The 27,349-nt window shown below is 36.7% G+C and overlaps 1 protein-coding gene across 3 annotated transcripts in view; it reads right to left on the reverse strand.

The window, feature by feature from the left end:
* LOC120415163 (insulin-like growth factor 2 mRNA-binding protein 1) overlaps nucleotides 1–27,349 on the reverse strand; it is a 118,444-nt gene that overhangs the window by 46,267 nt on the left and 44,828 nt on the right. Inside the window, exon 1 of one of the 3 annotated variants that reach the window (XM_052707168.1) lies at nucleotides 14,745–15,258. The exons of 1 other annotated variant lie outside the window; for it this stretch is intronic. In XM_052707168.1, the coding sequence (XP_052563128.1) occupies nucleotides 14,745–14,851 (107 nt within the window). In that variant the 5' untranslated portion in view covers nucleotides 14,852–15,258. Of the gene's footprint in view, nucleotides 1–14,744; nucleotides 15,259–27,349 lie in introns of those variants that run through there. One more of the 3 variants, XM_039576598.2, reaches the window with a different exon arrangement.

Here is a 27,349-nt window from a genome sequence, read left to right on the forward strand (position 1 = left end):
ACTGTTTTTTCCATTTTATTGTTTAACTATTTATGACTAAAAGCTGGGTGCTGAATAGTGGTTCGCAAAACGGCCTCAATTTTGAACTGTCAAAGTGGATTCAATTTACTGTTCAACAAAAGTAGAGATTATTGTTATCGATCATAATTTGAAATGAAAAATGTGTGGCTTTTGAGGACCTGGAGTTGAAGTCAAGAAATCTTAAGAAATTGGAAGGCTATATCGTATTTTTTTAAAATAATTATGAATGAAAGTTGTATATGGAGCCGATGCGGTTGTATCCATCCAGATGCTGTCTTTATTGTATGATTCCGTTTGAAAACCTACTGGTTTAGTAAAAATCTTCTCTGTTTGTCGGATCAGCTTCGCTAGATTTAGCGAAGTTTTTTCGCAGGACCTGGAAGTGTTGCCGGATTCCAAAATCAATCAGTTAATTTATCCACGACATCACAGAATGACACTCTCGCTTCGTCATTCGTAAAAAAGAAAAACATCTTCAAACCGATCGAAACTCTCAAAAACACACAATTTGCCAGCAAAAAATTACAAAAACTAGACAAAATAAAACACATACTACTGATTATAAAACAGCTCTTTTACCAGTAAGAAAAAAGTCATGCTTGCGCTTGAACAGTAGATGTAAACAAAGTGGGATCATTCGAAAATCACGTTACGCATTCTCTCTATTCATCACCCATACTAAAAGTTGAATTCCCAAAATAAAAAAAAAATAAACGAAACGAAAACGTTTTAAGGTACTGACTATAAAATTTGGTTTAAGGGAGCGTTCTTTTACTACGTAACTCAAAAATTTGGATTTTTTTACCCTCTCCCCCCCCCCTTTCTCATAATAAAATGTCCGCATAAATTAAAAAAAAAAAATGTATGGAATCTCACAAGGTCTTCGACCCCCACCCCCCAACTGCGTTACGTAATAAAAGAACGCTCCACGGTTGGTAAAATGAAAGAAGGGCTCTTACCCGACATTTTGCAGGGTTCGTCGAAATAATTCGTGGGGGGTTTGAAGCAAAAAAAGTATTTTTCTCGATTTTTAGGATTTTTCTTCAGAAAAGTCAATGAAAACCAATGGGTTCATGTTCATACCCATTAAATTTCTATTGAATATGCCTCAAGAGGCACTAAATCACATTTTTGACTTATGATAAAAAGTTTCTAATCTAATCTAATCGAACACAAGCGCAGCCAGTCCGAAGAAAGCATCCGGGTAGATTACGCCTCAAGTTCTTTCTTGTCATTATTAATGATTGCAGTACTTTCGAGAACCCCCGAAGTTTATTACACTCATTAAAGCGGCCCGGCCTACTGCGTTGCATTAACCGCATGAGACAGATTCTATGAACGGAACCCACATTTCATAGAATCATCAGGGGAAGAAGAAGAAGCCGGGGACATACCGTACCAACCGGTTCGAGCTATTTATAGATTATATTGGTGTGTGGTGTGTAGGGGAATCGTTGGGGAAGGGATTGTTGTATGATATAGTAAACGACCTTGTGACATTATTTCACCACTACGGATTAATTCACTCAAGGGGTGTCAACCCCTCGGTGGCTGAATGGCTAGAGCATCCGACTTCCAATCCAAAGGTGTGAGTTCGAATCCCACCTGATTCCAAGCGTTTTTTGTTCATATTCAAAGTTCAATTATAGTCGACAAATTTCAAGGAGACCGGTCGGGAATCGAACCCAGAACCTTCCGCTTATGAGGCGGGATTTGACTTATTATAAAAAGTTTCCCAACCAAATTTACCAGATTTTTTACTTTTTTTGGATACGACCAAATAAAAATCTATTCTTTGTACAATTTGTCATAAAAATACAGCAACAGCTTGTCCGGATACAAATTCGAGAATAAAACACTGCTAAACTTAGAGTATTTCATTTAAAAGCTATGTAGCTATATATAAAAGTTTTAAGAATAATTTTTTAAAATAAAATTTCCATAAAAATTAACAATTTTGGATATTTTCGATTTTGTAAAATAAAAAATGACATTCTCGAAAATTTCTGAATTTAATTCCCATTCAAACTCAGGCGTTTTTTTATGATTCAAATAAAAAATTCCATAAATTTTGGCAAAATTTTATATTATTTTTATGTTTCAACAAAATATTTTCATCATTAAAAATATCTTAGTAGGCAGTGTTCATCGGGATTTAAGCCAGAAATTTTGGAGAAAGTCAATTTTTATTTTACGAAATAGAGCATATCTCTGCTTATATTGAAAAAAATTATGTATTCAGAAAACTGTTCTATACAATGTGATTTGTTCGGAATGTTTTATAATGTTATAGTTTTATATGGAGGAGGATTTAAAAAAAATAATCATAATCTGGACAAAAAATTAAATGGAAATTATTTTTTAAAGCAAATTTGACTTTGCAATCGGAAAGTACTTTACAATTTTTAAGAAAAAGTTACTTTTAGGCATTTTCGATTTTTTAAGGTTTCTTGAGTCTAAGAATAATCCTTGAAGAAAAGCCCTTCTGAAAAAAATAGTTTTGAAAATCGTGCGAAAACGATTATCAATCACTCAAGTAAAACGTTCACCATTTTTTATAAGCATAGATTTTGAACGTTCAAAAATTTAGATTTTGTTTCGAGAATTGTAGAAAGAAATGCTCAAATTAACTTACTAGATCCAACATTTTTGTAAATATTTTTCTAAAGATAATTTAGCGTTTGGTATTTTACAAAAAAGCTCGAAAACTGGATTTAAAAAAAAGTATCCCAGACAGAAAACAAAAACGAACATATCTAAGTTAACAGAAGATGTAAATTGGATTTTTGTGTAATTTTGGGTCAAAATCGAAGACATTGAGTTATTGAAGCAAACAAGTCTATTTAGTAGTACAAATTCCTGTTTAATCTCAAAACTGAAATAAAAAAAACTAAATTTCACGAAATTTCGATAATTAATCAGAACAAATCCTCTCCTGTAGAGAACTCCCTCCAAAAAGAGTTTGTCCTGTACAATTTATGTTAAATAAAAAAATATATTCTCAAAAAAAAAAAAACACTTTCGGATAATTTAATCTACCGATAATCAAACGAAAAAAAAAGTTGTCTTATTTTAAGTCGCAGAGCTCAAAATTGAACCCAAAAATTTATTTAAAAAAAATTAAGTTCTGTTGAAGATGGCCTCCAATGTAATGAAATATTGAGAAAATGCATTTGTTTATGAAACAGGCAATAAACCGCTCAAATGTGACTGAAATGGTTTTGCAGAACTCGATTGATATAAAAAGAGTAAATATACCTTTTTTCCATGATTTCCATTGCCACTTTGGATAACAAATTTCTTTAAAAACACCTTCGGATAATCGAACTTGGGATAATCAAAACTTGAGATAATCAAGGCTTCGATTTATGAAGTCTGGACCATAATGATAATATCTTGAACACTTTCGACTGTTGAAAAGGCTGAAAAAGCGCAGGTATTGAAATTTCCCCAAAATTTCCATACCGACTGGCATCACCCGACATACCCAAGTACCGCCACATAATCTAATCTATTCCCGCCGATCGACGACGACGACTCCGCGCCGATCCGACCATCTGTCCGGAGTTCGGAGCATCGTCAAATGGTTCGATCCTCGCACATTTTTCGGGTACACACTACCACCTACCCCAGCACCCCCAAACCTCAACTCAACTTCCGTCCAACGCCGCAGTGGTGTCTTCAACGGCAGACACAACGCAGCTGTTCACCACCGTCGTCGCCGGCAGTTGTTTCCTTCGACTTCGCTTTTCTAATTCTTTTCGCTTTTCCCGGGGTGCATTTTCCCTTTTTTTTCGCTTTTGACGACTCCGACGTGGAAGTCCTGGCTATTGCCCATAATCGATCAATACCCGCTTCCTTCGCCGTCTTCGTTGAGCGCACTTTTTCGCTGGTGGCGTCTTCTTCAAGTGCTGCTGCTCGTCAAAGACCTGGCCAAGGCCTTGTGGATATTGTGTGCCCTGTCGAAAGAGGAAGTTGTGCGCGCGCGGGGGAAAATCAATAACAATAAACGATACGCGCGCGCGAGTGAGGAGTACGCGAAGGACGACGACGACGTACACAAGGTAATTACACCGTTCGTTCTGGTCTGCTGTGCACGTTCTTCGTCTTCCTTCGACCACCACCGAGGGCACTCTGCCGTACCAGGTGGTGGTTCTTGCCGGAGGCTGGGAACGTGCGCCCCGCGGAATCTTACCTCTGGGGGAAAGAGGTGAGATAAATCTTCATTGGTGCAGAGATTGTCACTTTTGGGAAGATATTTGGGATTAACAAGCATCGTTCTCACTTCCTTGTTAGACACGTGGTTGAACGGTTCTTCATGCAGGGGTGCTCAAGGTCTCCGACCTCAACAGTCAACCTTGTCAACTTCTAACTCAGCTAACCATAGCTGACCATCGCACAACAGACCTCTCGGTCCCAGCCCAGCAAGTAAACCCAAAGTAACGGTTCATCCCGTATGGCCCCCAGGCCAATCCAGGCAGCAGCACAAAGTACCCTCTCTGCCGCCGAGAAACCCGAGAGTGGGCAAGAGGTAATTGAACCTGAGCTTCCAATCTTCCACTCCAATAATTTCTGATAGACTTTCGGCTCTCGGGCAGGTATAAGCCAACCGTTTCTGCTTCTGGCAGCACGTTCATCTTCCAGGCAGCTCAGCAACAGGCCGAAAAATGAACCGTACTGTCCGAATGACTCGCGTCCATTAAATCATAAACAGTTGGGCTTGGTGAACTTGAACCTGGGGTAAGGGCAGCTGAACGCCCCCAAAAAATAAATATCTCTCAGTCTCCGATAGTTATGGAAATTTTGGTGGAAAATTCAGTTCTTATTAAGCTTCTCTAACCAATCAAAAATTATCAGGAAATGATAAATATTGTTGTAATGAGATCGATTATCAAACATTTCATGATTTTTAAAGAGTTTGATGAAATCTATTTTGACTTAAAAAAATAGTTCATCGTTTTGATGTAAAAACCAGTGGAAGATGCAAACTTTCAAAAAAAAATATTTCGCATTAACAAAAATAAAACATAAAAATTTGCTCATCATTTCATTATATTGTCAAGAAAATTTTAAAATTTTACAAACAAATTTATATGCGTGTGTACCCAATACAATATCCGGTAGCCGGCAGCGAAATTATGATAAAGTTTAATTTGTATCTGATTTGGTTTATAGTGATCAATTTATCTCAGCTCTGTTTAAAAATTTTAAAATGTTTCTCAAAGTTTCAAATAAATGTTTTTAGCCCTTTCAAAAAAATATTCTTGTTAAAAAAAACCAAATAATTTTTAATGAAAAGAACAGAATATTTAGCAAAAGTTTCACACTTTACATTTAACATCGAACCAACAATTTCCGATGTATCGCTAGTTAACAAAGAGAGTTGATTTGATTACACTGAGAAAAACTCTTTTTCTCGCAAAATTTAAATTTTAAGAGGCTTTATCACAACATCCAGCAGATCAAGTCCGATCAACAAAGTAAAAAAAAAATCTTCAGGGGTGCTTATCCTACGTTTTTTTGAAATGCAAAAAATGTTAACAATTTTCGAAAAATTCCACCAAATCATCGAATCGATTTAAAAGTCCTTGAATGGAAAACTCGATTATCCGAAGGCCTCGGAAAAATTTCACTTCGGATAATCGAATCACGGATTTTTTTTTTTCATTGTCTTATTGTTGATGGTCGAGCATAAGTATATCATAACCTACTCTAAAATGATTTAGAATTTTTAATTCCAACCTAGCGGCCAAAATGGCGGTGATAAAATATTGAAAAGTTGCATTTTTTTTTATTTAAAAAGCATACAAATATTTAAATTTGACTTTAGGGACGCAGAACTCGAATTTGATGTTAAAAGTAAGAAATTCAAAAAAATTGCTTCTTTTGACAAAAGGAATGCATAGACGGAAAAATTGGAATAAAAAAGGTGAAATTCTCGAGAATTACTCTGAAGTTTAATATTCAGTGAAATATTTGAAAAACACGGTTTATTGATTCAAATAAGATTTTTTTTATGAATGTTATTGAAATCATCATATCATTTGATTGAATTTCACTTCAAAAATAAGAAAATCACAATTAAGAAAAACATTTTTCGTTATTCGACCATCCCATGATTTTGTAGAGAGCTGTGGATAATCGAACTCCGGATAATCGAGTATGGACTATAGATGAACTTAACCCAAAATTTATGAAATTCATTCCCTGAGCATCATCTTACGATATTTCGCTCCATAGAGAAAATAGATCTGATCTCTTTCGAGTGCCCCTCTCAGTGAGTGCTCAACTTCTTCCATCGCTGTACAAATTACATTAAAGTTGCAATAAAGTTGCAGTTAACCTTACACATCTCATAACCCCCATTCCAATGCCATTCTGTTCCGGCTTTGACTCTGTCAAGTCCTCGAATTCTCTCTCAACTTCTCTACAAAACCTGGCGTTTATCAGCAAATTAATTCCACAAAACCGCACAATTCACCACAGCGGGGCCAGGAAAATCTTTCAAGTGAAAAGTTCTTTGCCCCGCCGGAGCAAGCTTTCCACGATGGACAGTCGTCATACAGCAGGGGCAATCGCTGATTGCTGATCCGTGGCGCTTCGTCGACCAACGAAAAAAAAAAACTCGAAATTCACGCGTGAAAAACGCCGCTCAAGATTCCCCTCGTCAACGACGGCGCGTTCAGGTTCCTCGAAATGGGGACACGACCGAGGAACCCATGGTCTCGTCTGGAGATGTTATTTTTGCCGAAATTGATATAGGTTAGATAAACTATAGAATTTCACAAAACTCCCTTCGCGAGCGAGATCTTCACCTAAACCGAAAGGGGAACGTGGGGTCAAATGGATTTTTGGGTGTTGGAGGAAGAAATCTCGTGAAATTTGGTGCCGAATGGCCCCGAACCTCTGTGCGCTCTCAGGAGCCCGTGGGCGAGCAGGGTGGGGAACCGGAGGAACCCGAGGTCGGAGGACCGCTCAACAAATTTTGGCGGTTCCCTTTCTTCAGAGCTTCCCAAATAGCCGAAAAAGTACAAAACCAGAAGATTGCCAACAAGTTTGCTTCTCGAAGGGAAGCGGTCCAAGTAGGCCCCTTGTACAACAGGCAAGAAAAAAAAAATCTAAATCATGAAGCTTGATTGACATTTGAAGTGAAAAGCGCGCTGTCCCTTTCGCACTTGAGCGCAGCGAACTGCCAAAAAAGCAGGACAAAAGATCACCTTGCTCAACGTGTTGCCCGCTGTGATCACCACTACTACCTTCCTCGCGGGCACGGAGACCTGTGATTTCGGCACAGCAAACCCTCTGCCGAAAAAATCCTTGTTTGACCCTTTGGCAGCGAAATTTTTGCTTGTATCGGTGAATTAGGACCTCGTCGCGAGCGCGCGCACACATATTTGCACCATTTGAAGGTATTGGCCGCTTGTCGCAGCGACAGAGTTTCCCATCGCAGAAGACCTTGGGGCGAATCTCCAATTTCCTCCCGAGAACGCCACACGCACACAAAGTAGGCCGATTTGCTTGCAAACCCTGTGAACAAGTCACGGGGCAACCTGGTGCACCACGTGCACCACAGTTAGGTTCGGACGCAACGCCTACTAAGCACATTCCCATGGGCTCCGGTGACTGCACGTGCAGGGCGAGTCTCACTTCTGTGAATGAATTCTTCACGTTCAGCGGATTCGAGCTACGCGCGTGTCTTACGGGTTATGCAATTCCAGGGATTGGCCTCGGCCCTGGAACCAGAGGGAGTCCGATTCCAGGTTAGGGTCTGATTACAGTCGGGAATTGACAGTTAGCTGGGTGTCGTTGGGTGGATTTACGGGAATTGCTGAAGTCGGTGTAGACGGATCTTTTTGGAGAGCTGGAGTCACGACGTATCTTGGCGGAGTACATTGGTGATACCATACGAAATGCTTAGATTTCGAAGTCAGAGTTCAACATCTGTGTACGGTCGTGGTTGTTGAACTCGTAGACGGGGTTGATTTGGATCCGCGTTTTTCACCGAGTTAGAATGGTAAGTTGATGTTGGAGTTGAGGTCGAAATCAGTGGAGTTGGTGGAGTTGCCAATCATCAGACATTGAAGTTGGATTTGGTTGATCATCAAATAAGAATGGAAGCTGATGTTGGAGTTTGATTCAGAGTCTGATCATTTGGCAGAGCTGAAGTCAAAGTCCTTATAAATATCAGCATTCATCACTTAGTCATAAATTCAAGTTAAATTAGTACTGAATCTTAATACATATTCCATAGAACATCTCCTAAAATCTACTCAAGAGGATAACCTCTTGTCCAATTCTCTCCAATCTCCCTTCAAATGCACCTGATCCCCACCCTCCCTCCCTCAAGAACATCCCTCGCCGACACGGGTTTCGCGCACACATTTATCACCTGTTCATTTCCTGTTTGTCTGACGCGACTTTGACTCTTCTGGACGACCTCGCCATATTCCGGAGCGCGCGCGCGCGAAAGCCTTGAAAAACTCGCGCTAGACAGAGACGGAGATAGTGTGAGAGCTCCCAAAAATGTGCCTGCCATGTACCGGCTGCTGTCCCGAGTCCTGTCCGAGTCCGTCTGGCGCGCAGGAACCCCCGAAAATAAAATTAAAAAAAAAAAAAACGAGCGCGGCCGGATGCAATTCTTCCCCTTAACTGGGTCTAAGCGCGGGCGCGATGCAACGGATGCACTTTGCCAAACTTGCATTTTTGTTGGCCTTCACCAGCGGCAGGGTCTTCGTTTCACTTTCAGTGCGCCCTTCGTTTGTTTTTTTGAGGTAGATATTGTTTTTTGGGGTTATACAGTACGGAATTCAAGGCTCTTTTTTGAGGGACTAAGTAGGGTTAACTTGGAACAAATATCAAACAGTTTTGAAAAATGAAAAAAAAAATGTTGACCTGATTAAACTACGAGGTAATAGAACATGGTAGATCATGGTAGATCTCAACGAGAGTACCGGCCTTCATGAATTACATGGTATTACATGGTTGATGTGCTAGATTACTATACAGTCCAGACTCGATTATCCGAAGCCTCGATTATCCGAAGTTTCGATTATCCGAAGTTCGATTATCCGAAGGTTTGTATAATGAAATGGTTCGGATAATGAAATCACGGAAAAAAAAGTTTTTTTTTCTTTTTCTTGTTTTAAACATCAAATTCGAGTTCTGCGACCCTATTTTAGTAAAATTTGAATAGTTGACTGCTTATTAAATATTTAAATGCATTTATTCAATATTTCTTCACCGCCATATTGGCCGCCATCTTGGATTAAACAAAATTAAATCACTTTAGCGTAGTTTAGGGGCCATACTTAAACTCGACAATAAAAAATAAAACAGCGAAAACATTTTTTGATTCGATTATCCGAAGTTTCGATTATACGAAGTGAAATTATTCCGAGGCCTTCGGATAATCAAGTCTGGACTGTATAAATCTTAATTTAATAAACTCCATAACACAGTGTTAAACAAACTGGCAAAGTTAAATTCTCCCTAAAAAAATAATCGATTTCAGCTTTTGTAATTATGAACCAAATCCAAGTTTGTTTACATTTCGACGCTGTCGTGCTATATTGTCACACGTCGCTTTTTGACGTTCCGAGAAGAACGCGATTCAATAATATAAAACCCATGAATAAACAAAAAAATAGAGCACGCAATGTAAACAATAACAAACACATTTTGTTTGGCTGTTCATTATGTGAATTGTCCCGAAGATTGGTTGAACTTGGATGCCGGAGTCTCGCGTTATAATTACAAATGTTTACTGTTGTCGGGGATGTACGTGTGTCAAACGCGTTCTGACCTAAAATCCCTTTGGCCAGTTGTCGCACTTACCAAAAAATTCAGGTAGCACGACAAGATTGAAACATCTTTTGTATGAAAAGTGTCAACAATGCACGGAGTTTTTTTTGGTTTTTATTGAATATCTCAGGATTGAAATCGAATTTTGGGGATCTGTGAAGGTCAAAATGTTAGGCATTATGAGCTGCACAAAATCACGTTCTATTTAGCTCTCATGATGATTTATGATTTTCAAAAACTTGATGAACTCATATCTGTTCCAAAACTGTGGGATTATGTATGATCTTTTTGATTATGAAAATTAAAAAAAACCTTGTTTTGAAGAAAAACTATTTTAACTTTGTTTTAGATTGAGCTTCAATCGGTATTTTTAAGTTAAAGTAAGTATTAACTCAGGAACAAAATATTAGTTATTTATGATCTTAGCTTTTCAAATTCAAGAAAGGTCCTCAACCTGCTACGTGGATCGACGCTCTCGCGCCTTCCAGGGCCATCTCTTGTGAGAACCTTGTTTACCACTCTTGATGTTTCGGTTGCATCTTCCTTCTTCTAATCTCCGCGCGCTCTTCTCTACACAAACGTTTGGACCCAAAATCTTCAACTTCTTCCATTCGGCGTTTCTCTCTCTCTCGGAGGTTTCTGTGTCCTTCCAAGAAATTTTGCGCCTGTCCTCCCTTATCCCCCTTGTCCTTGTCCTCTCACTCTTCCGGACTCTGCACAACTGCATCTATCCTCGGTCCATAAGTGGACCGAAATGTGAAACGATTTTGGGTTCATCCCCCGCTCCTTCCTACCAGCTCCTCTGTCGGGACCACCGAATTGCTTGATGAAGGTTAGGCTTTTATTTTGGGGCGGCCTCGGGGCCTCTTTAGCATCGCGCGGCAGAAGCGGAACGGATCTCCTCTGTATTTTGGGGGGGACGTGTGGGATGATCATGAATCAAATGGAGTGGATGTTTACAAGGAAGCTGGAATTTATATGGGAAAGAAGGCAAACATTTCGCTGCAACTTGCGCTTTTGGCGCCAAATCATGGGAATTATTGTTCTATGCTCGGACTGAGAAATTTGTTTTCTGAATTCATACAAAAAATAACACAAGAACACTCAGTTTTAGATTATTCAGTGCTTTTTCTAGTTGGGTGTAGTGTTTAATTTAGTACAATCTACAAAATAATACAATTTGTATGGTTTATCAAACAGGATATAAATTGTTGATGTTGATTTATATTTTTAAACCATTTCGTAACTTTTCTCATGTTGAGAAAAGGTACCACAAATACCGTTGCTCGGCCAGACTCCAAATGGTGTGCGACGACTACTCCCGAAACCGTCCTAAGAAAAGGTGCATCCTTCATTTCTGTCTGCTGCACCAGTTTGCAGCATCTGAGGAATCGAAAGATCTACTGCATCAACATCTCTCATTCGGGCAGGTTCTTCTTCTGATGCAGTTGTTAAAAGTGGTGGAAAAGGTGGGTTTTAGCGCGAAATCGACCAAGGTCACCCGGTCTGGCTGGATTTTGGTGGCGTTTCTTGAGAAGTCGCACCAGACTTGAATTAAAGTAGGCTAAGCAAAGTTGCAGTGTTGTGAATTGCCCCAAATTTGTCTAGATAAGCGATTCTCAACGGGAGCACCAGCCTACTGGAATTACATTAGAGTGGGTGCCAACCTAGAAGACCCTTCCTGTTTTATCCCAACTGAAGGATTCCCCACGGCCTACCTAGTTATGCAACCTGTATCTCCTCCCCCAAAAGGAAACGTAGAACTGAACAATTCGGGTTAATAACACTGAAATTCGATAACCCTGTTTATGAATTTCTGCAGCCCCAGCGATTCATTCTCATTTGCAAAGAGCGATATTTCATAATACACAAAACTCAAAAACTGCCGAAACATGCCAAGAGGAAAGAAAAAAATAATAAAACAAAAGTAAAAGAACAAACCAAAGTGAGCGCGACCAACAATCTCAAATCTAAGCAAAAAAGAAAAAGAAGCCGGAAAGACAAAAAAAAACTCCCGTGTACAACCACGAGAGAGTACAACAACCCAAACGCCAAAAAAATACCGAAAAATTAGGTGTTTTGATTATATTTCCCCCGTTTGCATCCTCCCGGTCCCACCGCTCACGCCTCACTCCTCATTGACTCACCGGCCGGCAATACAAACACTCACAGCGAAATCCATTCGGAACGGAAAATCACCAACGTTCCGAATGGTGGTTGCTTTTGGATTGCCGTGTACCTACCTCTAATACTTCATCCCAAGAAAGGTCCATGTGGTGAGCATAGGAGATGGATGGTTTGATGGTGAGATGGTGAGAAGGAGAGCACATTAGGAACGGAAAGATTGTGGTAGGAACAATTTTTGGTGCTTGGAACGCTAGTTTGGTGTTGGTTGCTGTTTTTGGGAGGAAAGGATCGCAACAAAACCATTGAAAGTAGCTCAAAATTTATATTTTGATCATCAGTATTTTGACAAATACTCTTCGAATAAATCAAAGAAATCCGGAATTGAAATAAACTAAGAATCAGGTGAAAATGGTATAAAGTTGATATAAAAGATTTTTTTTTTAAGAGGCGATGAAACAAAAAAATCCTGAACCGGTCAATTTTTGTTGCAGATTGAATTTATTGAACCCGTTAAGAAATTTTACACAAAAAGTTACTCAGATTTACCACTAATGGCACACAATAAATGTCAAGTGGTTTCTGCTTTCTTTTCAGCTGCGTGTTACTTAGGAAAATACATTTCTTGAACTTCTTGAAACAGCATACCAGCATAAAAAAGATCTTAGTCTGCATTTCTGGCGAGATTTGAACCGGCGACCTATGAAATGTTAGTTTAGTCTACCATACTATGGATTCAAACGAGCGGATAAGTCGGCAAATTATTTTAAATTGGAAAAATAAGTTTCAAAGAATTCTTGTAGATCAAAAATCATAAATCTGTGATTTTCTAAGGTCATAACGAATCCGAAGTCAATTTATAGTTAAGATAAAACCTTTTTTTTATATTCTACATAAATGTGCTAGGAAAATCTAAATAAAAATCTATCAAATAGTTGTCATCTCCCTCACATTTTATGGGTTTTTTCGGATAGCTGATTCAAATGATCTTTCTAACGAAATTTCCATCATTTTGGTAAGAATTTTAAAATGGGCTTCGACCATTACAATGTTGCCAGATCTTTAAAATTTACAAATCACAGTTAATTTTATTTCATATAATTTTCCAACTATGACAGTAATAATTCTATCAAGAATTGTGACATTTGCGCTGTTTGAGTTATGTTTCTTTCAATTCAATTTAATTGTGTACAAGGATGAAAGGTTTTCAAAATTCACATTTAATTTACGTCTTGAATAAGGGCCTATTGAGTATTTGATTATTTAAGAGCAATTGTTCAGTTTTTGATTCTAAGTCGCATCTGTACGTGAAGGTGGGTCTACGAGATCTTTTTTCAATGTATTTTTTTCGAGTTATTGTTTAGTCCTTCCCATGTGAAGAAGCGAATAAATATATATCAAAGAGTTGTGACTTTTTCACGATTTGGTACTAAAAAAAGATTTTACTAAGGTTTCATCTAAAGTAACACTGTCAGGGTTGCCAGATTTCCTGATAAATTTGGAGATGATTTTAAAAGAGTTAGTCAGAAAACAGAATAACCATATTCTGTTCAAGATTTAGACAGATTCTTCATTTTACGCCAATTTTGATTACATTTGTGAGAAAAAATTACAAAAATTCAGCAAATATTGTATTGCATTTAAATTTGAAATCATTTAATTTGAAACTTAAGACTGAGTTCAAGCATTTGAAATCCAAGAGATTTTTAATTATTCAATATCCTCCCCTCCTCTTGACCAGATTTGTAGCCCTGGAAAATTTCACGGCATACTATTAATAAATCATCCAAACTTTTAGAATTACTTTTAAAATATGCAACATGTGTTATTTCAACACTTCAATGCAAAAATTATATTATTCCATTGAAGATTATATATAAAAATATTCAGTAAATTCTGAATATTTGTTAAATGTAAGTTTTATAAAATAAGCTGAATTGTGAAAATTAGTCAAGTAATCTAATTTGAATGAGAATTCAGTTTTGAGAAGACTGATTTATATGCTCAACTTTCGATACAACTATCACACATGAAACTTAAATTTCTTTGCATAACATCATAATATAAAATTTTATGTACTGCAAGTTTAAATTTAGTAATGAAATAAAAATTAGGTGAGTACCTAATTTGGTTGAATTTTTGTGGTAGAAATTGCTCTAGACGCTCAAATATTAGAATTAAATTAATTAAATAAACAAAAGGTGAATAATTTGGTCAAATTTCTGTGCTTGACGCTCAAATATAACAAAAACTAACTCAACCAATTAAGTATAACAAATCTTCTTTTTTGTTTGAAAATAAAAATTTAGGTAATTGAAAAATTACAAAGAAGAAATTATCCTAACAAATTTCACGAATATCGTGAAAAATCACTAGCCATATGTGTGCTATACAAACCGATAACCGTGTTTAAAATTTAGAGACATGATTTCTTATTTGAACATTGTTCTTGTTTTTTTTTAATTGGTGGAAGTTATTTTTTTGAAATTTAAATTCAAGACCAGTTGAATGAATTATTACAAAAGCTCTATCCTTAAATAAAGTCAAGGTACTAAATTTAAAATTTCTTACTGAAGTTTACGATAGGAAAATACTCCAACCTTGGCTTATTTTTGATTCTATCATCATCATAGTTGATAATTTGCCCGAGTTTAATTAGCGACTACCATATTTTCATAAAAAAATAGTTTTGAAAACCAAAGAAAGTTTCTAAAAATACATTTAATTTTTAGTAAATTAAATAAATCTAAAATCTTGTGAGGAATACAAAAACAAATTTGCAAAGAAGAAATATTCACCTTGCGCCGTTCTGTGTCTTGGGGGCGTCCAGCGGCGGATCGAAGATCTGCTCCCGGTCCTCCTTGGACAGCTCCAGGTCGGCGAACTGGTCCAGGTTGGCCGCCATCGTGGTCGGGCTGTCCGGGTGGTGGAGGTGGTGCTCGTCGTGGTCCGAAATTTTGACTATCTTTTCCTTCCCTCGGGAGGGAATGCACCGGGGTTTCTCGAAAAAGGGGGTAAGGGAGCTTGTAGAATAAGGTGTGAGGGGGCGTTTGTGACCACCTCAGCTCTTCCTTCTCTTTTTTTTTTGCACTGGGTTTGTTCCGAGTCGCGGGATGATTTTTTTTGTTGTCGTTTAGAATTCAGAATACTTTTCCGTTGCCTTTCATTAACAAACAATACACATAACAATGACTCTCGTTTGGCTCTTCTTATCAGTATCAGGAAATGGTGACCCGCGATTGGAACTCGTTGCTCATCACTCACACTCTGATTTATTTTCGCTCGTTTTGTTTATGCGTGTAAACTTGAACGATACTACAAACTAATTAAAAAGAATTTTTTAATTATTATATAAATACTATAATAAACACTTTGCTCAGTAGGCCGCGGTGCCAAACTTAGTCGTAGCAGCCTTAAGGGAGTCGGGGGTGTTACAAACTACTCTTGTCGCGGTGATCTTTGGATCTCTCGAAGGACTCTTGGCAAGCGCAGTTCTCTACCCGGACGACAGGACACACAGATTACACACGCACACGTTCCTCTTGCCTCGCAGCGGTTTCTCACGACTCATCCGACTTCACACGTGGGACACTTTTGCGGGTACTTTATCCTCTGACGGGGCCACCTTGCCTGGGGGTATTGGTATTGGTCTCAAACACGCTCATAGACCGAAAAGCTCGGCGCTCCTAGTAGGCCTATCGATCTTGGGACGTCTCACGCACACTACGCGCCGCCTTCTTGGATCGGTGTCGTGCACTCACGGCTCACTCACGCGTCACGAAAGTCGACGAATCACGAACGCGCGCGCTCCCGGAGTGAGTGAGTGAAGAAGAGAGCAGCGGGTTTGGGGGACGTCACGACACGCACAATACCGACCGGCACACACAGTCGGGACACACTTGGTGCGTTCCGCGCGCGCTTATTTCCGCTCTGACACTTCCGGAACACACGGGATTTCGGGCGTGGAGTGGCCAATTTGGGCACTCGCGCGCGTTACACTTTTGGAAGGTTGCCGAAACGTTGGGATGTTGGGGGTTAACGTTACTTTTAGTGTTGTTTTTTTTCGCAAAAATACTTTAAAAACTAAAACGTAAAATACAGTGTGGTGGTGTGTCAGTACAACGTTCCTGCTGCAATCAACGCAGCGACGGCGCACTTGCGTGTCTTTTGCTCGAGTTTGCTGTATCAACTAAATTACATCGCACATAAAACTTATGCTCAGACCCTTGGATCGCGAGCTTGTCTTTGCCTGGCTCGCCGCTGCTGCTACACAAGTTCTAAAGCAAGAGAGCAAGAGAGCGCTTTGCGCTGGTATTGGTGCGTGCTCGCTCTCTTACGCGCGCGGGGAGCATCGAACCCAGCAAGCAATTTAATGCTATGCTATGCTGTGCTCTTTCCGCTTGAGCACTCTCGCACCAACACGCACGCACCACCAAGCCGGCCGACACGGAGTAGGCCATGTGAATGGCGCGAGTACGCACGGCCCGAACAAGAAGCGAACGCAAAGAAGAACGGCCTGCTTAGAGCGTTAGATGTGTGTATACGACGCTCACGCACACTGCTTCGCAGTGACTAACACCACCAAAACCGGGCCGTCGTAGTAGGCCAGCGAAAGCATAAAAGCATAGAGCAGAAACTATGCTGACGAGGAAAACATACACACAGACTCACACACCGATGTTGTTTCTGAGCGTTTTAGAGGTTCAGCGTTTTTTTCGGTAATTCTGTGCATCATCCGCCTTCCTCAAACTCACCCTCATCATCCCTTGGAAACCTTCCAGTACAGGGTTTTCCAAACGATTTGAAACACCCTTCTAGAAATCTCAAAACCCAAAAAAAAAAAAATCTCAAACGTTCGTCGCCTAATTCCGCACCTAAAATCCGATCACGATCATCGCGAGAAAATCATCGCACGCGAGCGTGAGTGCCTCTCGATCGGGCAAATTCTCTCACGCGCGAATTTCTCTCCACTCCCTTCTTCATCAACCAAATTCGCGAAATTATTCGCTAGTGTGTTGGTCAATGATCGCGCGCGCGCGCCTACTCAGAATAGAACAACCGAGACTAGCTCCCGGAAGACGAAGAAGGCGATGATGATCGTCTCGAGAGTAGAGGAGAATTGAAGAAAAAAATTGCAAATGGCGGCTTGTTCTGCTAGCTCTCATAGGTCAGTCGCGATGACTGTGCGCTTGGAATAAGGCAGCGCGGGGAGGTGGGGCTAGATCGCGGACAGGTTGAGTTTAAGGGAAATGGAGGCAGATGTTGGGGTTTGGTTCAGATCGCGTTGGAAAGAAAGTGAAATGATGATTTCATCAAATATTTCAATCTAGAGAAAGAACTTTCGAGTCACATTGCATTTTTAAATTTTAGTTGTGTAAAACTCGATCTCATTGTCTCATTTTTCAATCTCATCCAGAAAAATATATATCGTGAGAAAATAAAGCCCTTTGAGTATCAAAAATGTCGATGATCTCGAATATTAGTTACCTCACTAATTTAGGAATATGTAATCCACGAAGACGGCCAATATGTCGGTAGTAGAGTATTAAGAGTATTTAGAAATTTCAGGGTCACAGAATTCGCATTCCATCTTCAAAATAAGAAAATAAAAAACACTATTGCTACTTTTGATTAAATTTTCACTAGATAAGCATTCTGTCTTAACTTTGGCATAAGTCCAATGCATTTATATAAAAAGCTAAACTGTGAAACAATGTGGTACACTAATGAAAATAATATATTTTTACACGGAATCGAATGTTGACTCATCAACAATTTAAAGCTTGATTAACGCTTCCAACAAGTTTTTTCAACAATAACAAGGTGATAAGTAGGTGTATCAAATGTGATCATGCAAAAGACTTGCAAACTTATTAGTTTCGTTTCGAGATTTGACAAATGTGACGAAAATTGAACCAGATCCTTAATTTGCCATAGATGTATGTGCTCCAGTCCTATTTTAGTTTGATTTGAAAATACATCTAATTTTAAAAATTCATCTAATTTAAAAAAAAAAATAATTTGATTATAACATTTTTGTTTATAAATTTCAGTGCGCAAATTATATGTCGAATAGATTATAAGTTAGAAATATATTAATGTTTTACTTTAAAGATATCATTAAGATGTTTGTTTGACAAAGTTCATCCACTTTTGTTAAATATATAGAAATTTGATGCTAAATGAAGAAAAAGTAGCTCTAAATCCTGTTGTTATAGTTTTTTTTTCATGAAATATACATTTTTGTTGCCAGCAAAACCAATTTAGTAGCATCTATCAACATTTTTCATGTTTATTAAGAACTTTTACGAACTAAGAACTTGTTCGACTGAAAATGCAAAAATATTTGCAGATATTTTTGTGATCTGTTTCAATAACCCTTAAAACTTGTTATTTAGAGATTAATTTTAACTGCTCTGAGTGTGAAATCATCTTTAATTCTAAAATTATTTTCATCAATATTTTCATAACAATAGTTAACTAACTATTAAAACTTTTATGAATTCGTTGGAAACTTCTTTTTGAAGTACTTTGAACACTTCTCTACCAAGCACAGTATGGTTTCATACCGTTCGTATTTGATTCCAATTTTTCTTTTAAAATTGCCCCGGTTCACGGTAACACTAATCATTAATATATTTAATGAGTGATATTTAATTGAAATAATGGAATTTATGACATAGCTGGAAATAATAAATTTTTGCTCTATGTTGAACAATTTTTCTACCTTAAAATATAATCCGAAATGAAAAAGGGTTCGTCGCTTGACAAACAAAATAGACGTTGAAGTCTCTCCTGGAAATGAAAAAAAAGGTTTTAAAATGGCATTCAAAAAGTAAGAACCCAAATAAAATTTAATGATTGACAAAAGGTAAATTCAACAGCTTCATTGATTTATCAAAAAACAAAGTTTAGCAAAGATTCACAGACAATCTGAAATAAAAGTAATCTATTGGATAATTGTGTTCAAATTCACTTTTAAATGGAAGAAAAAATTCTATGCTCTTTTATGTATTAACAAATGTCTCTCTAAGGAAAGGGGTTTCATCGACTTTACATAAATTCAAAAAGAGCGATCCACATTTTTATCAAAATTTTTGAAAGTGGATGATTTATGAATAGAGCCAATTCCCTGGTACATAGATGGAAATCCAATAAACGGATCCGGTAAAACTCTGTTGTCAAAATTTTTTTTCCGGTTTTGGACTCAATGATGTTGGTTTTAGAAACATAAACATCGAAATTGAAAAAGTGTTGATAATTTTGGAAACATTTCTTTCTTTGCCTACAAGATTTGTATTCGTGTACTAGCCGTTATTATCAGACAACTTAAGTGAACTAAAACTTTTAAAATTATTCATGTTATTGACCTTGTAAAAATTGTGCCAAAAATTTGATTTAGAAATGGGTTTAATTTGCATCTTAATGCACAGAATTATTTTGAACCGAATTCGGTAGTTGAAAAATCGATTAGGCAAAAAAAAATTTTGCATTGGACCTTTAAAAAAACTCCAAAAATCATCGTCATAGTTTTGAAGAAGAATGTTGAAAGAAATTAATGAAGAAAAAATCAAATTTAATCAAATTTCATTAATATAGGCAGTAAAATTCAATAAAAATATGAATACGTAAAAAGTTATAAGAAAATAATTGTGCTCCAAGTTTTGAAGAAAAATAAAACTTTTTATAGAATTTCTAATGGGAAAGTTATACTTTATATTTCCAGCATTTTTTTTTAAATGTCCTATAAGCTATTGTGTTTCATATGTTTATAGGACTTCTTAAAAAAAAAACTCTAGATTTCTTTTAAAACAAAATTGTTCCCACACTTTCACCCTTCCCTGTTCACAACTATTTTCCCTCCTCACCCACCACGCTGCCTCTCTTCACCACGCTCTAACTTTGCCCGCAACCAATATTCCACACTCACACACATTCCCCCCTGCCCTTCCTCCTCTTTCACGCTCCAAGAGCAGCAGCAGCCCAGAAGCATTTGCCGAAAAACACCGAAAATTGCTTCAAGTGAGTGTTGAACAACCTCGCCCTTCGTCGTCCCGTTTCTAACCTCGAAATTTTGTACTCCCTTCTTTTTTTTTGTCAGATTTCATTCGGTGGATCGGCAGTTTTTGCCCACTTTTGGAATGGATTCCTTAACCTCTCACGAGGCGGTTGTGAATTTGTGTGAATTTTGGCAGTGAGACCACGGTGAGATGAGTTGTTGAGAAACGTGTGTGAGGTTGAGATCTTTTCAATTGCAGTTTCTTTTTTTGAAATTGTATGTGCCACGTTTCCATACACAATAACGCGTGCAATCATCGCGCACACATCGAAAGCACTGTAATCACGTTTGGAATCTAAAATAGCTGGATTAGATGATTTTTTTTGGGTTGATGTTGTTTTTTCCCTGCTCTCTTTTTGAGTGTGGCTGTTTTCTTCTTGTATTAGATGCGGCTTTTCACGCTATCGAATATCTAAATTAGAGATTGAGGGTAAAAAACATCATTTGTGTGCGCGAAGATTGGCTTGTTAGTATTAAATTATGGTATGATTAGGTGAAAAATTAAACATTTCACAAAATATTTGTCAAACTAGTTTCTCAAAACATAAAAAAAACTCACATAATATATTTTTAAAGAAATAAAATAAATCAGGATCAAACGCAGAACAAATTTTTACTTTTAAAAAAATGGCTTCATCAAGTTTCTTAGAAAGTCACCTTTTCAATTTCAATTTATGTGATAAAATTGTATGTTTTTGTGCCAAAACACTTTAATTTTAATCAAATTAATGTTAATCAATTCAATCTTAAGCATTTTTATATAGGTCATTCGTAAAGTAAGCACCAATCGAAGAATAAGTCCTCTTCTAGGTCTTGGATTATTGGAAATGCATTTTTAAATGTATTTATCCGTCTACTATCCAATTTTAAAAGATTTTTTTCGGTGATCTGAGGTCTATCTTTGCAATTTTTCTCTCTCGCAATTCTTTTCATTTCCTATTTTATATGTTTCTTCTAGCAAAATACGAAATTTACACACAATTATCTTGTTTAGCAATATTCTGTGCTCTTATAATGACTTCAAAAAACTACATTTTATAACACTTTTGCAATTTTAGGTTTCATCTTTTCGAAATGTTTCTAGATCTAAAATAAGTTGTAAGAGGATTTTTGGGCGGATCAGTTATTTTGTTTTGTTCTGAAATGGAATTCATCAAATTTCTTATCAATTAAAAGGTTTTTATGTTTTATTTTTTTGATGATAGAGGCGTATATTTGTATTTTATGGTTTCAAACATGTCTTACACAAATAATTTAAACATCATTTGATAATGTAAACAGACCGATTTTTATTGAATAATTGTAATTTAACCTCAAAAATATATAAATTAACATCGATTCACGTGAATCTCTAATTTTCCACTTTCCCAGATTAATATTTCTTTTTTTTTTTACTGAAGGAACATTTAAATTTTAAACCTACACTGAAATAAAAAAAGTACAAAATTCCTTTATTTTAGCAAATTTGGCTCTTTCATTATTTAGTCTTTGGGTTTTTCGAATTACGTAATAAGAAAAAAAGGGCAACATTCCTAGAAAATAGGAATTTTGTACTTTTTTTTTTCTATTTCAGTATACCAAATAAACATCTTCTTTACAATTTTTAGCAGTGAAACAAAAAAATTAATGCTAGTAATATTTTAGCTGAGAATGTTCACAGATTTTTCGCCAGAAAAAAAAATTGTGAATTTACAGCTATTTATGTGTAATTTTAGGTAAATATTCCCAATAAATTGGTATAAAATTATATCGAAAAAGAAATCATATTCACATTCATCTAATTTATCAACATTCAAAAATTAAACATTTAAATTTGCGAATTATAAATATTAAGACACATTCTGATCGAGGTTAATGTTTTAAAAAAGTTTAGAAGTGTTCCATAAGATTTAAAACGAACAAAATATATTTAAAATGTGTCCTATATTGATCACAATAATTTGAAGTTGTTGTTTTCAAGGATTTTTTTTTAATTTTCGCTGTTTTTGAAACATATATTTGAAGAGGAATAAACCCGACTCCTAATAAAGTGAAAGCGTATTTTTAAATGGTTAATAAAAAAAATAATAAAAAGAGATTGGCAGATAAAAAGATAAAAGAAAAAAATGCTCAATTTTATTTGAATTATTTTCTATTATCTTATCAACTTGTTTTGTCCTTCAAATTTTTTTGCGACCAGTATTTCGATTTTTTTAAAATCATTATTGATTCAAAAATTTATAACTCGGTCAAAGATTCTTTGCCCGTACTGGAAATAGTTTTTTTTTGCAAATCAAGTTTTTTTACCGTGTATCATTTTTTTATGTTATCCTTATTCATACCTACAACTTTGCCGATGACACCAAATCGATAAAAAATCCTTCAAAAGGTACAGATTTTTGAATTTTCATAAATCATTTTTGTATGGACAACTGCCAAATTTGTATGGAAAATTATATGGACAAACTAATGATGCATAATTACTTCTTTGTGCATACCGAAGTTACCAAAAAAGTTTCAGCCGGATTAAAAAAATAAAAAAAATAAAATTAAAGAAAAAATACTGATTTCGTAGAGAATTGCTCAGGTGTGAATATGAGGATTACAGATTTTTTATGGAAATTGTTTTAAAATTCAATAATTATTGAACAATGCAATGTAACAATGCAAATTTTGCTCATAATATTGTTATATTTATGAGTACCGAACTGTCGATTGTTTTTATTTGGTTATACATATATTTTTTTTTTCATTATTTTCTAAAACAAACCATATTTTGGCTAAATAATACAAACAAAGAAAATTTGTTTTGGCAACTTTTTGTGTAGAAAAGCGTTTCAAATATGTCTCCATTCTATTAATAAAAATGTCCAGATTAAACATCGATCAATCCATAACGGCAAACAGATCACCACGAGGTGGTTCTGCTGGAGCAAAACTCGTTTCAGATGGGCAGGAATAGTTTTATTTGTGGGGTCTGTTTAAGGACCCTCACTGAAAAAAAAAATCCACGCAGGGATGGGTAAACTTTTTTCTTCTCTCCATCCTTACATTCCCTAAACCCTATTTCACAATTTTTCAAGCTGAAACGCAGAGCCGTCCTTTTTCTGTGTGAAATATTTAATAAGAAGGGACTGGGAACCCCCCCAAGGGCATTCCAAAGAGGACCATCCCTTTCTCCTTCTCTCACTCTCATTAGTCTCCCCAAAAATAGACAAAACACATTTTCGGGGGGAAAACTAGCGATAAGGACCAGGGGAAATGCTAATCCCACCGCCCAAGGAATATGACTATGCAAATTTGGTGGTGCGGAAAATTTCTTATCGACCAAATTGGGAAGATTTTTTCCATATTTTTAAAGGCGAGGGAAAAAGTGCGTTAAGGCCATACACAAATAACATTTGGAATGCTAATTTTGGTTAGAACAAGATACCTTGGGTTTCTGCCGTATCTTTTCCTTCTAAAAATGACATAAAACACACTGGGAAAATACACGAAAAGGGAAACGAGCTTTATTGGTCCCCGTGGGGAGCTTTTGCAACGTGTTTAGGGAGCGAAGGAGTATGATTGTGTGTGTGTGCAAGTTATGTGAAAAGCTCCATTAGCGATGATGTAAGATCATATTTCAAGTTAATTGCGATTTAGCAGCTGCTGGTGCTAGTTTACGGTTCGTAGGGAAAAATTTAGCTGCTTTCAAGTTTCGAGACCAGTTTCAAATAAGAAGTGGTCAGTTAAAAAATCGTTATGTTCATTTATGTATTTATTTGGCAATGTTATAATAAACTAAATTTTACTAAATTTTAGCTCCTTCACTACTAATTGGTTTAAGTGGCTTCAAACCACTTAAAATTATAAAATTTATAAAATTGACCTTTCAATTTTTAGTCATGATTTGAACTGTAAAAATTCAATTATTCTTCTCATTTCTATAACATAATTTTTGAATATTTTCATGAAGCACTTTTTGAGGATTGATTGTTGAAAAGTGTCTTTCTAGAAACGTGTGAAAAAAATAATTATTTGACTTAACAGTAGTTTATGCAACAAGTTGCAAAAAGATGATTTTTTCAGCACGAGTCGTACATTTATCTAACGAGGTTTACCGAGTTGGATAAATACGATGAGATCTGAAAAAAATCAAGTTTTGCAACGTGTTTTATACTACATTTTTTGCAATCCGAAAAAAACACCCCTTAAGTGGAATTAAAAGTGAAATGTTCATGTATTTTAAAATAAAAAAAATGCTGAAAAGTATAACTTTTCGAAACAAGTGCTGAAAAGTTCAACTTTTCAGCATCCATTTCAGTGCTGAATAGTAGGACTTTGCAGCATTTATTTTGAAAAGTGTTGCTATTCGATTCTGTTATTTTTGGTACAGAAAAGAAGGCTATTTCATCCTTCAAGAATGACAGGAAAAGTAAGTAGTTTCACGACGGAATTGCAAAAAAGTAATTTTTAGCATTCGTTTGAGTGCTGCAAAGATCAACATTACAGCACTTGTTATATATTATTCAACATTTATCCACAACAGAGACCTTTTGCCTATCCGAAAACTCTCAACACCAAGAGAGACTTCATAAGGGTACCATGGAGAATTTCCCTTATCCCCTCAATAAAGTGAGGAATCCACACTTCTCGCTTTCCGAATCTTGAAAAAAGTAATCAGTTATAGTTTTCAAAAGACTGAAATTTTAATAAAATTGCAATTGATATTTTTCACTGAATAGTTAGTTTAAATCAAATGATTAAATTTTTATGAAGTTTTTCAATTATTTCCTGTGAAATCAATTGCCGATCACTCTCAGAAGAGGACACTCTTTTCCCCGGGGTCATTCACGCGATAGCGGTGGCATTTGTTTACATTTCGAATTGCTCCCTCCGGGGTCCTGAATCCGATCTCTCCCGAACCATTCGTTCCGTTTACCCGCAGTCATTTTGTGGTTTTTGCTCCTCGTTTGCACGACAATGAGTTCTTTGGAAATGGCTCGAAACCTAGTTTGCACGCTAAACTGGCCCCGTTCTGCTGTGCTGGTACTTTTGTGCGGTTTGTCCGGAACGGAACCTGTGACCGGCTGAGCAGTAATTGAAAAACACCGGACCCGGTCTGTCCCTGCTGGCACGTGGTTGATGGCCAGACCACATGTGCGTGACAAAAACCTGGAAGGTTCAGAGGAAAACTGAGGGATATGTTATTGATCAATTTGCATCTGTCAGGGGTGTCCAGCAAAATAAGGTTGTAAACAACTTGTTAAAAAATGTTCTTGAATTTCTCGTCCGTATTTTCGAATAAATTGTTTCACAAAAAAACCTACAAATTCCTTAAAGAAAAGGACCAAAATCAAATTTCTCCTCAAACAGCAAGAAAAAAGGGCTGATATAATGCTCTCGTATGCTTTCTATCCATCCTTTTCCCCTCCACCCGAACCGATATAACTATATAATATTGTGTGAACCTCTTGTTCAACTTTTATTGCGTAATAATAATGATGGCCATCGAGAGGCGCCTCCCGGGGGCGAAAAAGTTGGTTTTGCAAATTACAGCAGCAGCACCAGCAACTTTTCGCCCTTTTCCAAGTTTATTTGCCTTGGAAATTGGTTCGATAGCTTACTTGATGTGAATTTTATTCAATGTCAAATACTTTAAAGAAACTTTTGGTTTATTGAAATACTGCAATTCCAAAATCAATTCAAATAATTTCCTTAAAAACACTCAAACTACGCATTACAAAACCCTACACCACTTTGATACGCAATATGTCCTCGCGAGAACGTGACACCCTCTCCGGCTTTCTCTTCCAGGGTCCAACAACAAATTCAAATTTTCCCAAAGAACGCGAGGGGAGAAAGGTTAATGACGCATTCCACTTTTTTCCATCAACACAGTTCGAGTACCCTTACTAGCTTGGTTCAAGCGAGGAGAAATGGTCCTCGTCGTTGTGATGTTTTATAGAAAACACCCAGATGAGGATATTTTCTTCTATGTGTGGTTTGGTAGGAATTGAACTATAATAACTGTTTGGTTTTGGGTAAAAAACTTTCTTATGTTTATTACATGATTTTAGTAGCTTTTTCAAAAACGATTTGTTTTAATTGTTCGGAATAAAGAATTTTGTGTTTTTTCATAATAAATTTATCCATCAATTTGAGTTTTTCCTGAACTTAAAATCATAAAATAAAATCCTGGAGCAAAATTTTTGGGTTCGTCGTTTCACCATCGAAGTCTCCAAAATTCACCTTACTTTGGAAATTTATTTACATAAATGGATTAATTTGTTATCAAACTCTATTCTATTGACTTATTAGGTTTTTAGAGAAATGTGTATCAATCTTCACTAAGAAAAGTCACGACCCTATGGAATTTATAATTTCTGAAAAGTGAACCAATGCAAACAATTTAAAAATGTTATTGTTTATTGTTTGTTTTTCAGTTCAAATTGAATGAACATTATTCTCAAGGCATAAACACCGTTGTATCAAGAGCAGAGGTTTGAATTTACTTAGCAAAAACCTAGCTTAAAATCAAAGAAATAAAGTAATTTACACTTCAGCCCTAAATTCAAAATTTAAACTTGTTTATGTTTTGAAACTTTAGGCAATTCTAATTCCATGATTTTTCATATACTAAATTCGGTATCATTTCATCGATTCAAATTAAAAAAGTTATCAAAAATTGTAAAAATATGCCGTTTTGGTCGACCAAAACAGCACTTTTTTTTACATTTTTCACATTTTTTTTGGCTGTTTTCATTTAAATAAAATTGGTAAGAAAGAGTGTAACTACACGGAAAGGGGATCGATCGCCAAACCAGCGACCGAATTTTGCTGGGTTGGTTTTGCTGATATCAGCGAAATTTTTCTCTAAACCAGCGAAATTTTTCGCTGAAAAAGGTGGCTGCGCGAAATCAAATCCAGCAACTTGGTTTCGCTGGTTTGTTATTTCCGAAACGGTTTCTTTTCCAGCGAAAGTTTTCGCTGGTTTGATACACATCCTTCCGACAGCCGTCATAAATGTTTGTTATTGTTCACGTTCGGAAGCGATTTGTGGCAATCGAATTGCTTTAGGGGTTTTTTCAAAACAAAAAAGCATGAAAAAGTTCTGCATCAAGTGTTCAGCATTAAAATACATACTCAACAGGTGAGGGTTCTTTTCAATGAAAAGAAGCACGTTTCCATAAAGTTCTCGCAGCAGAAAAATACGGTGCAGTGAAGCTGGAGATGTATTTGTACTGCTGCATAGATGAGTGCACAAATTGTCGCAGGTGGCACAAGAATCGTAGGCGAGGTACTTGACCATGGCCGCGGAACAGTTTGTGCTGTGGCAAGTAAGTACAACCTGGTTTATTTTGGCATAGGCTTCTGCCGCCA

This window comes from Culex pipiens, chromosome 2 (assembly GCF_016801865.2).
Source record: "Culex pipiens pallens isolate TS chromosome 2, TS_CPP_V2, whole genome shotgun sequence".
NCBI classification, from domain to species: domain Eukaryota; kingdom Metazoa; phylum Arthropoda; class Insecta; order Diptera; family Culicidae; genus Culex; species Culex pipiens.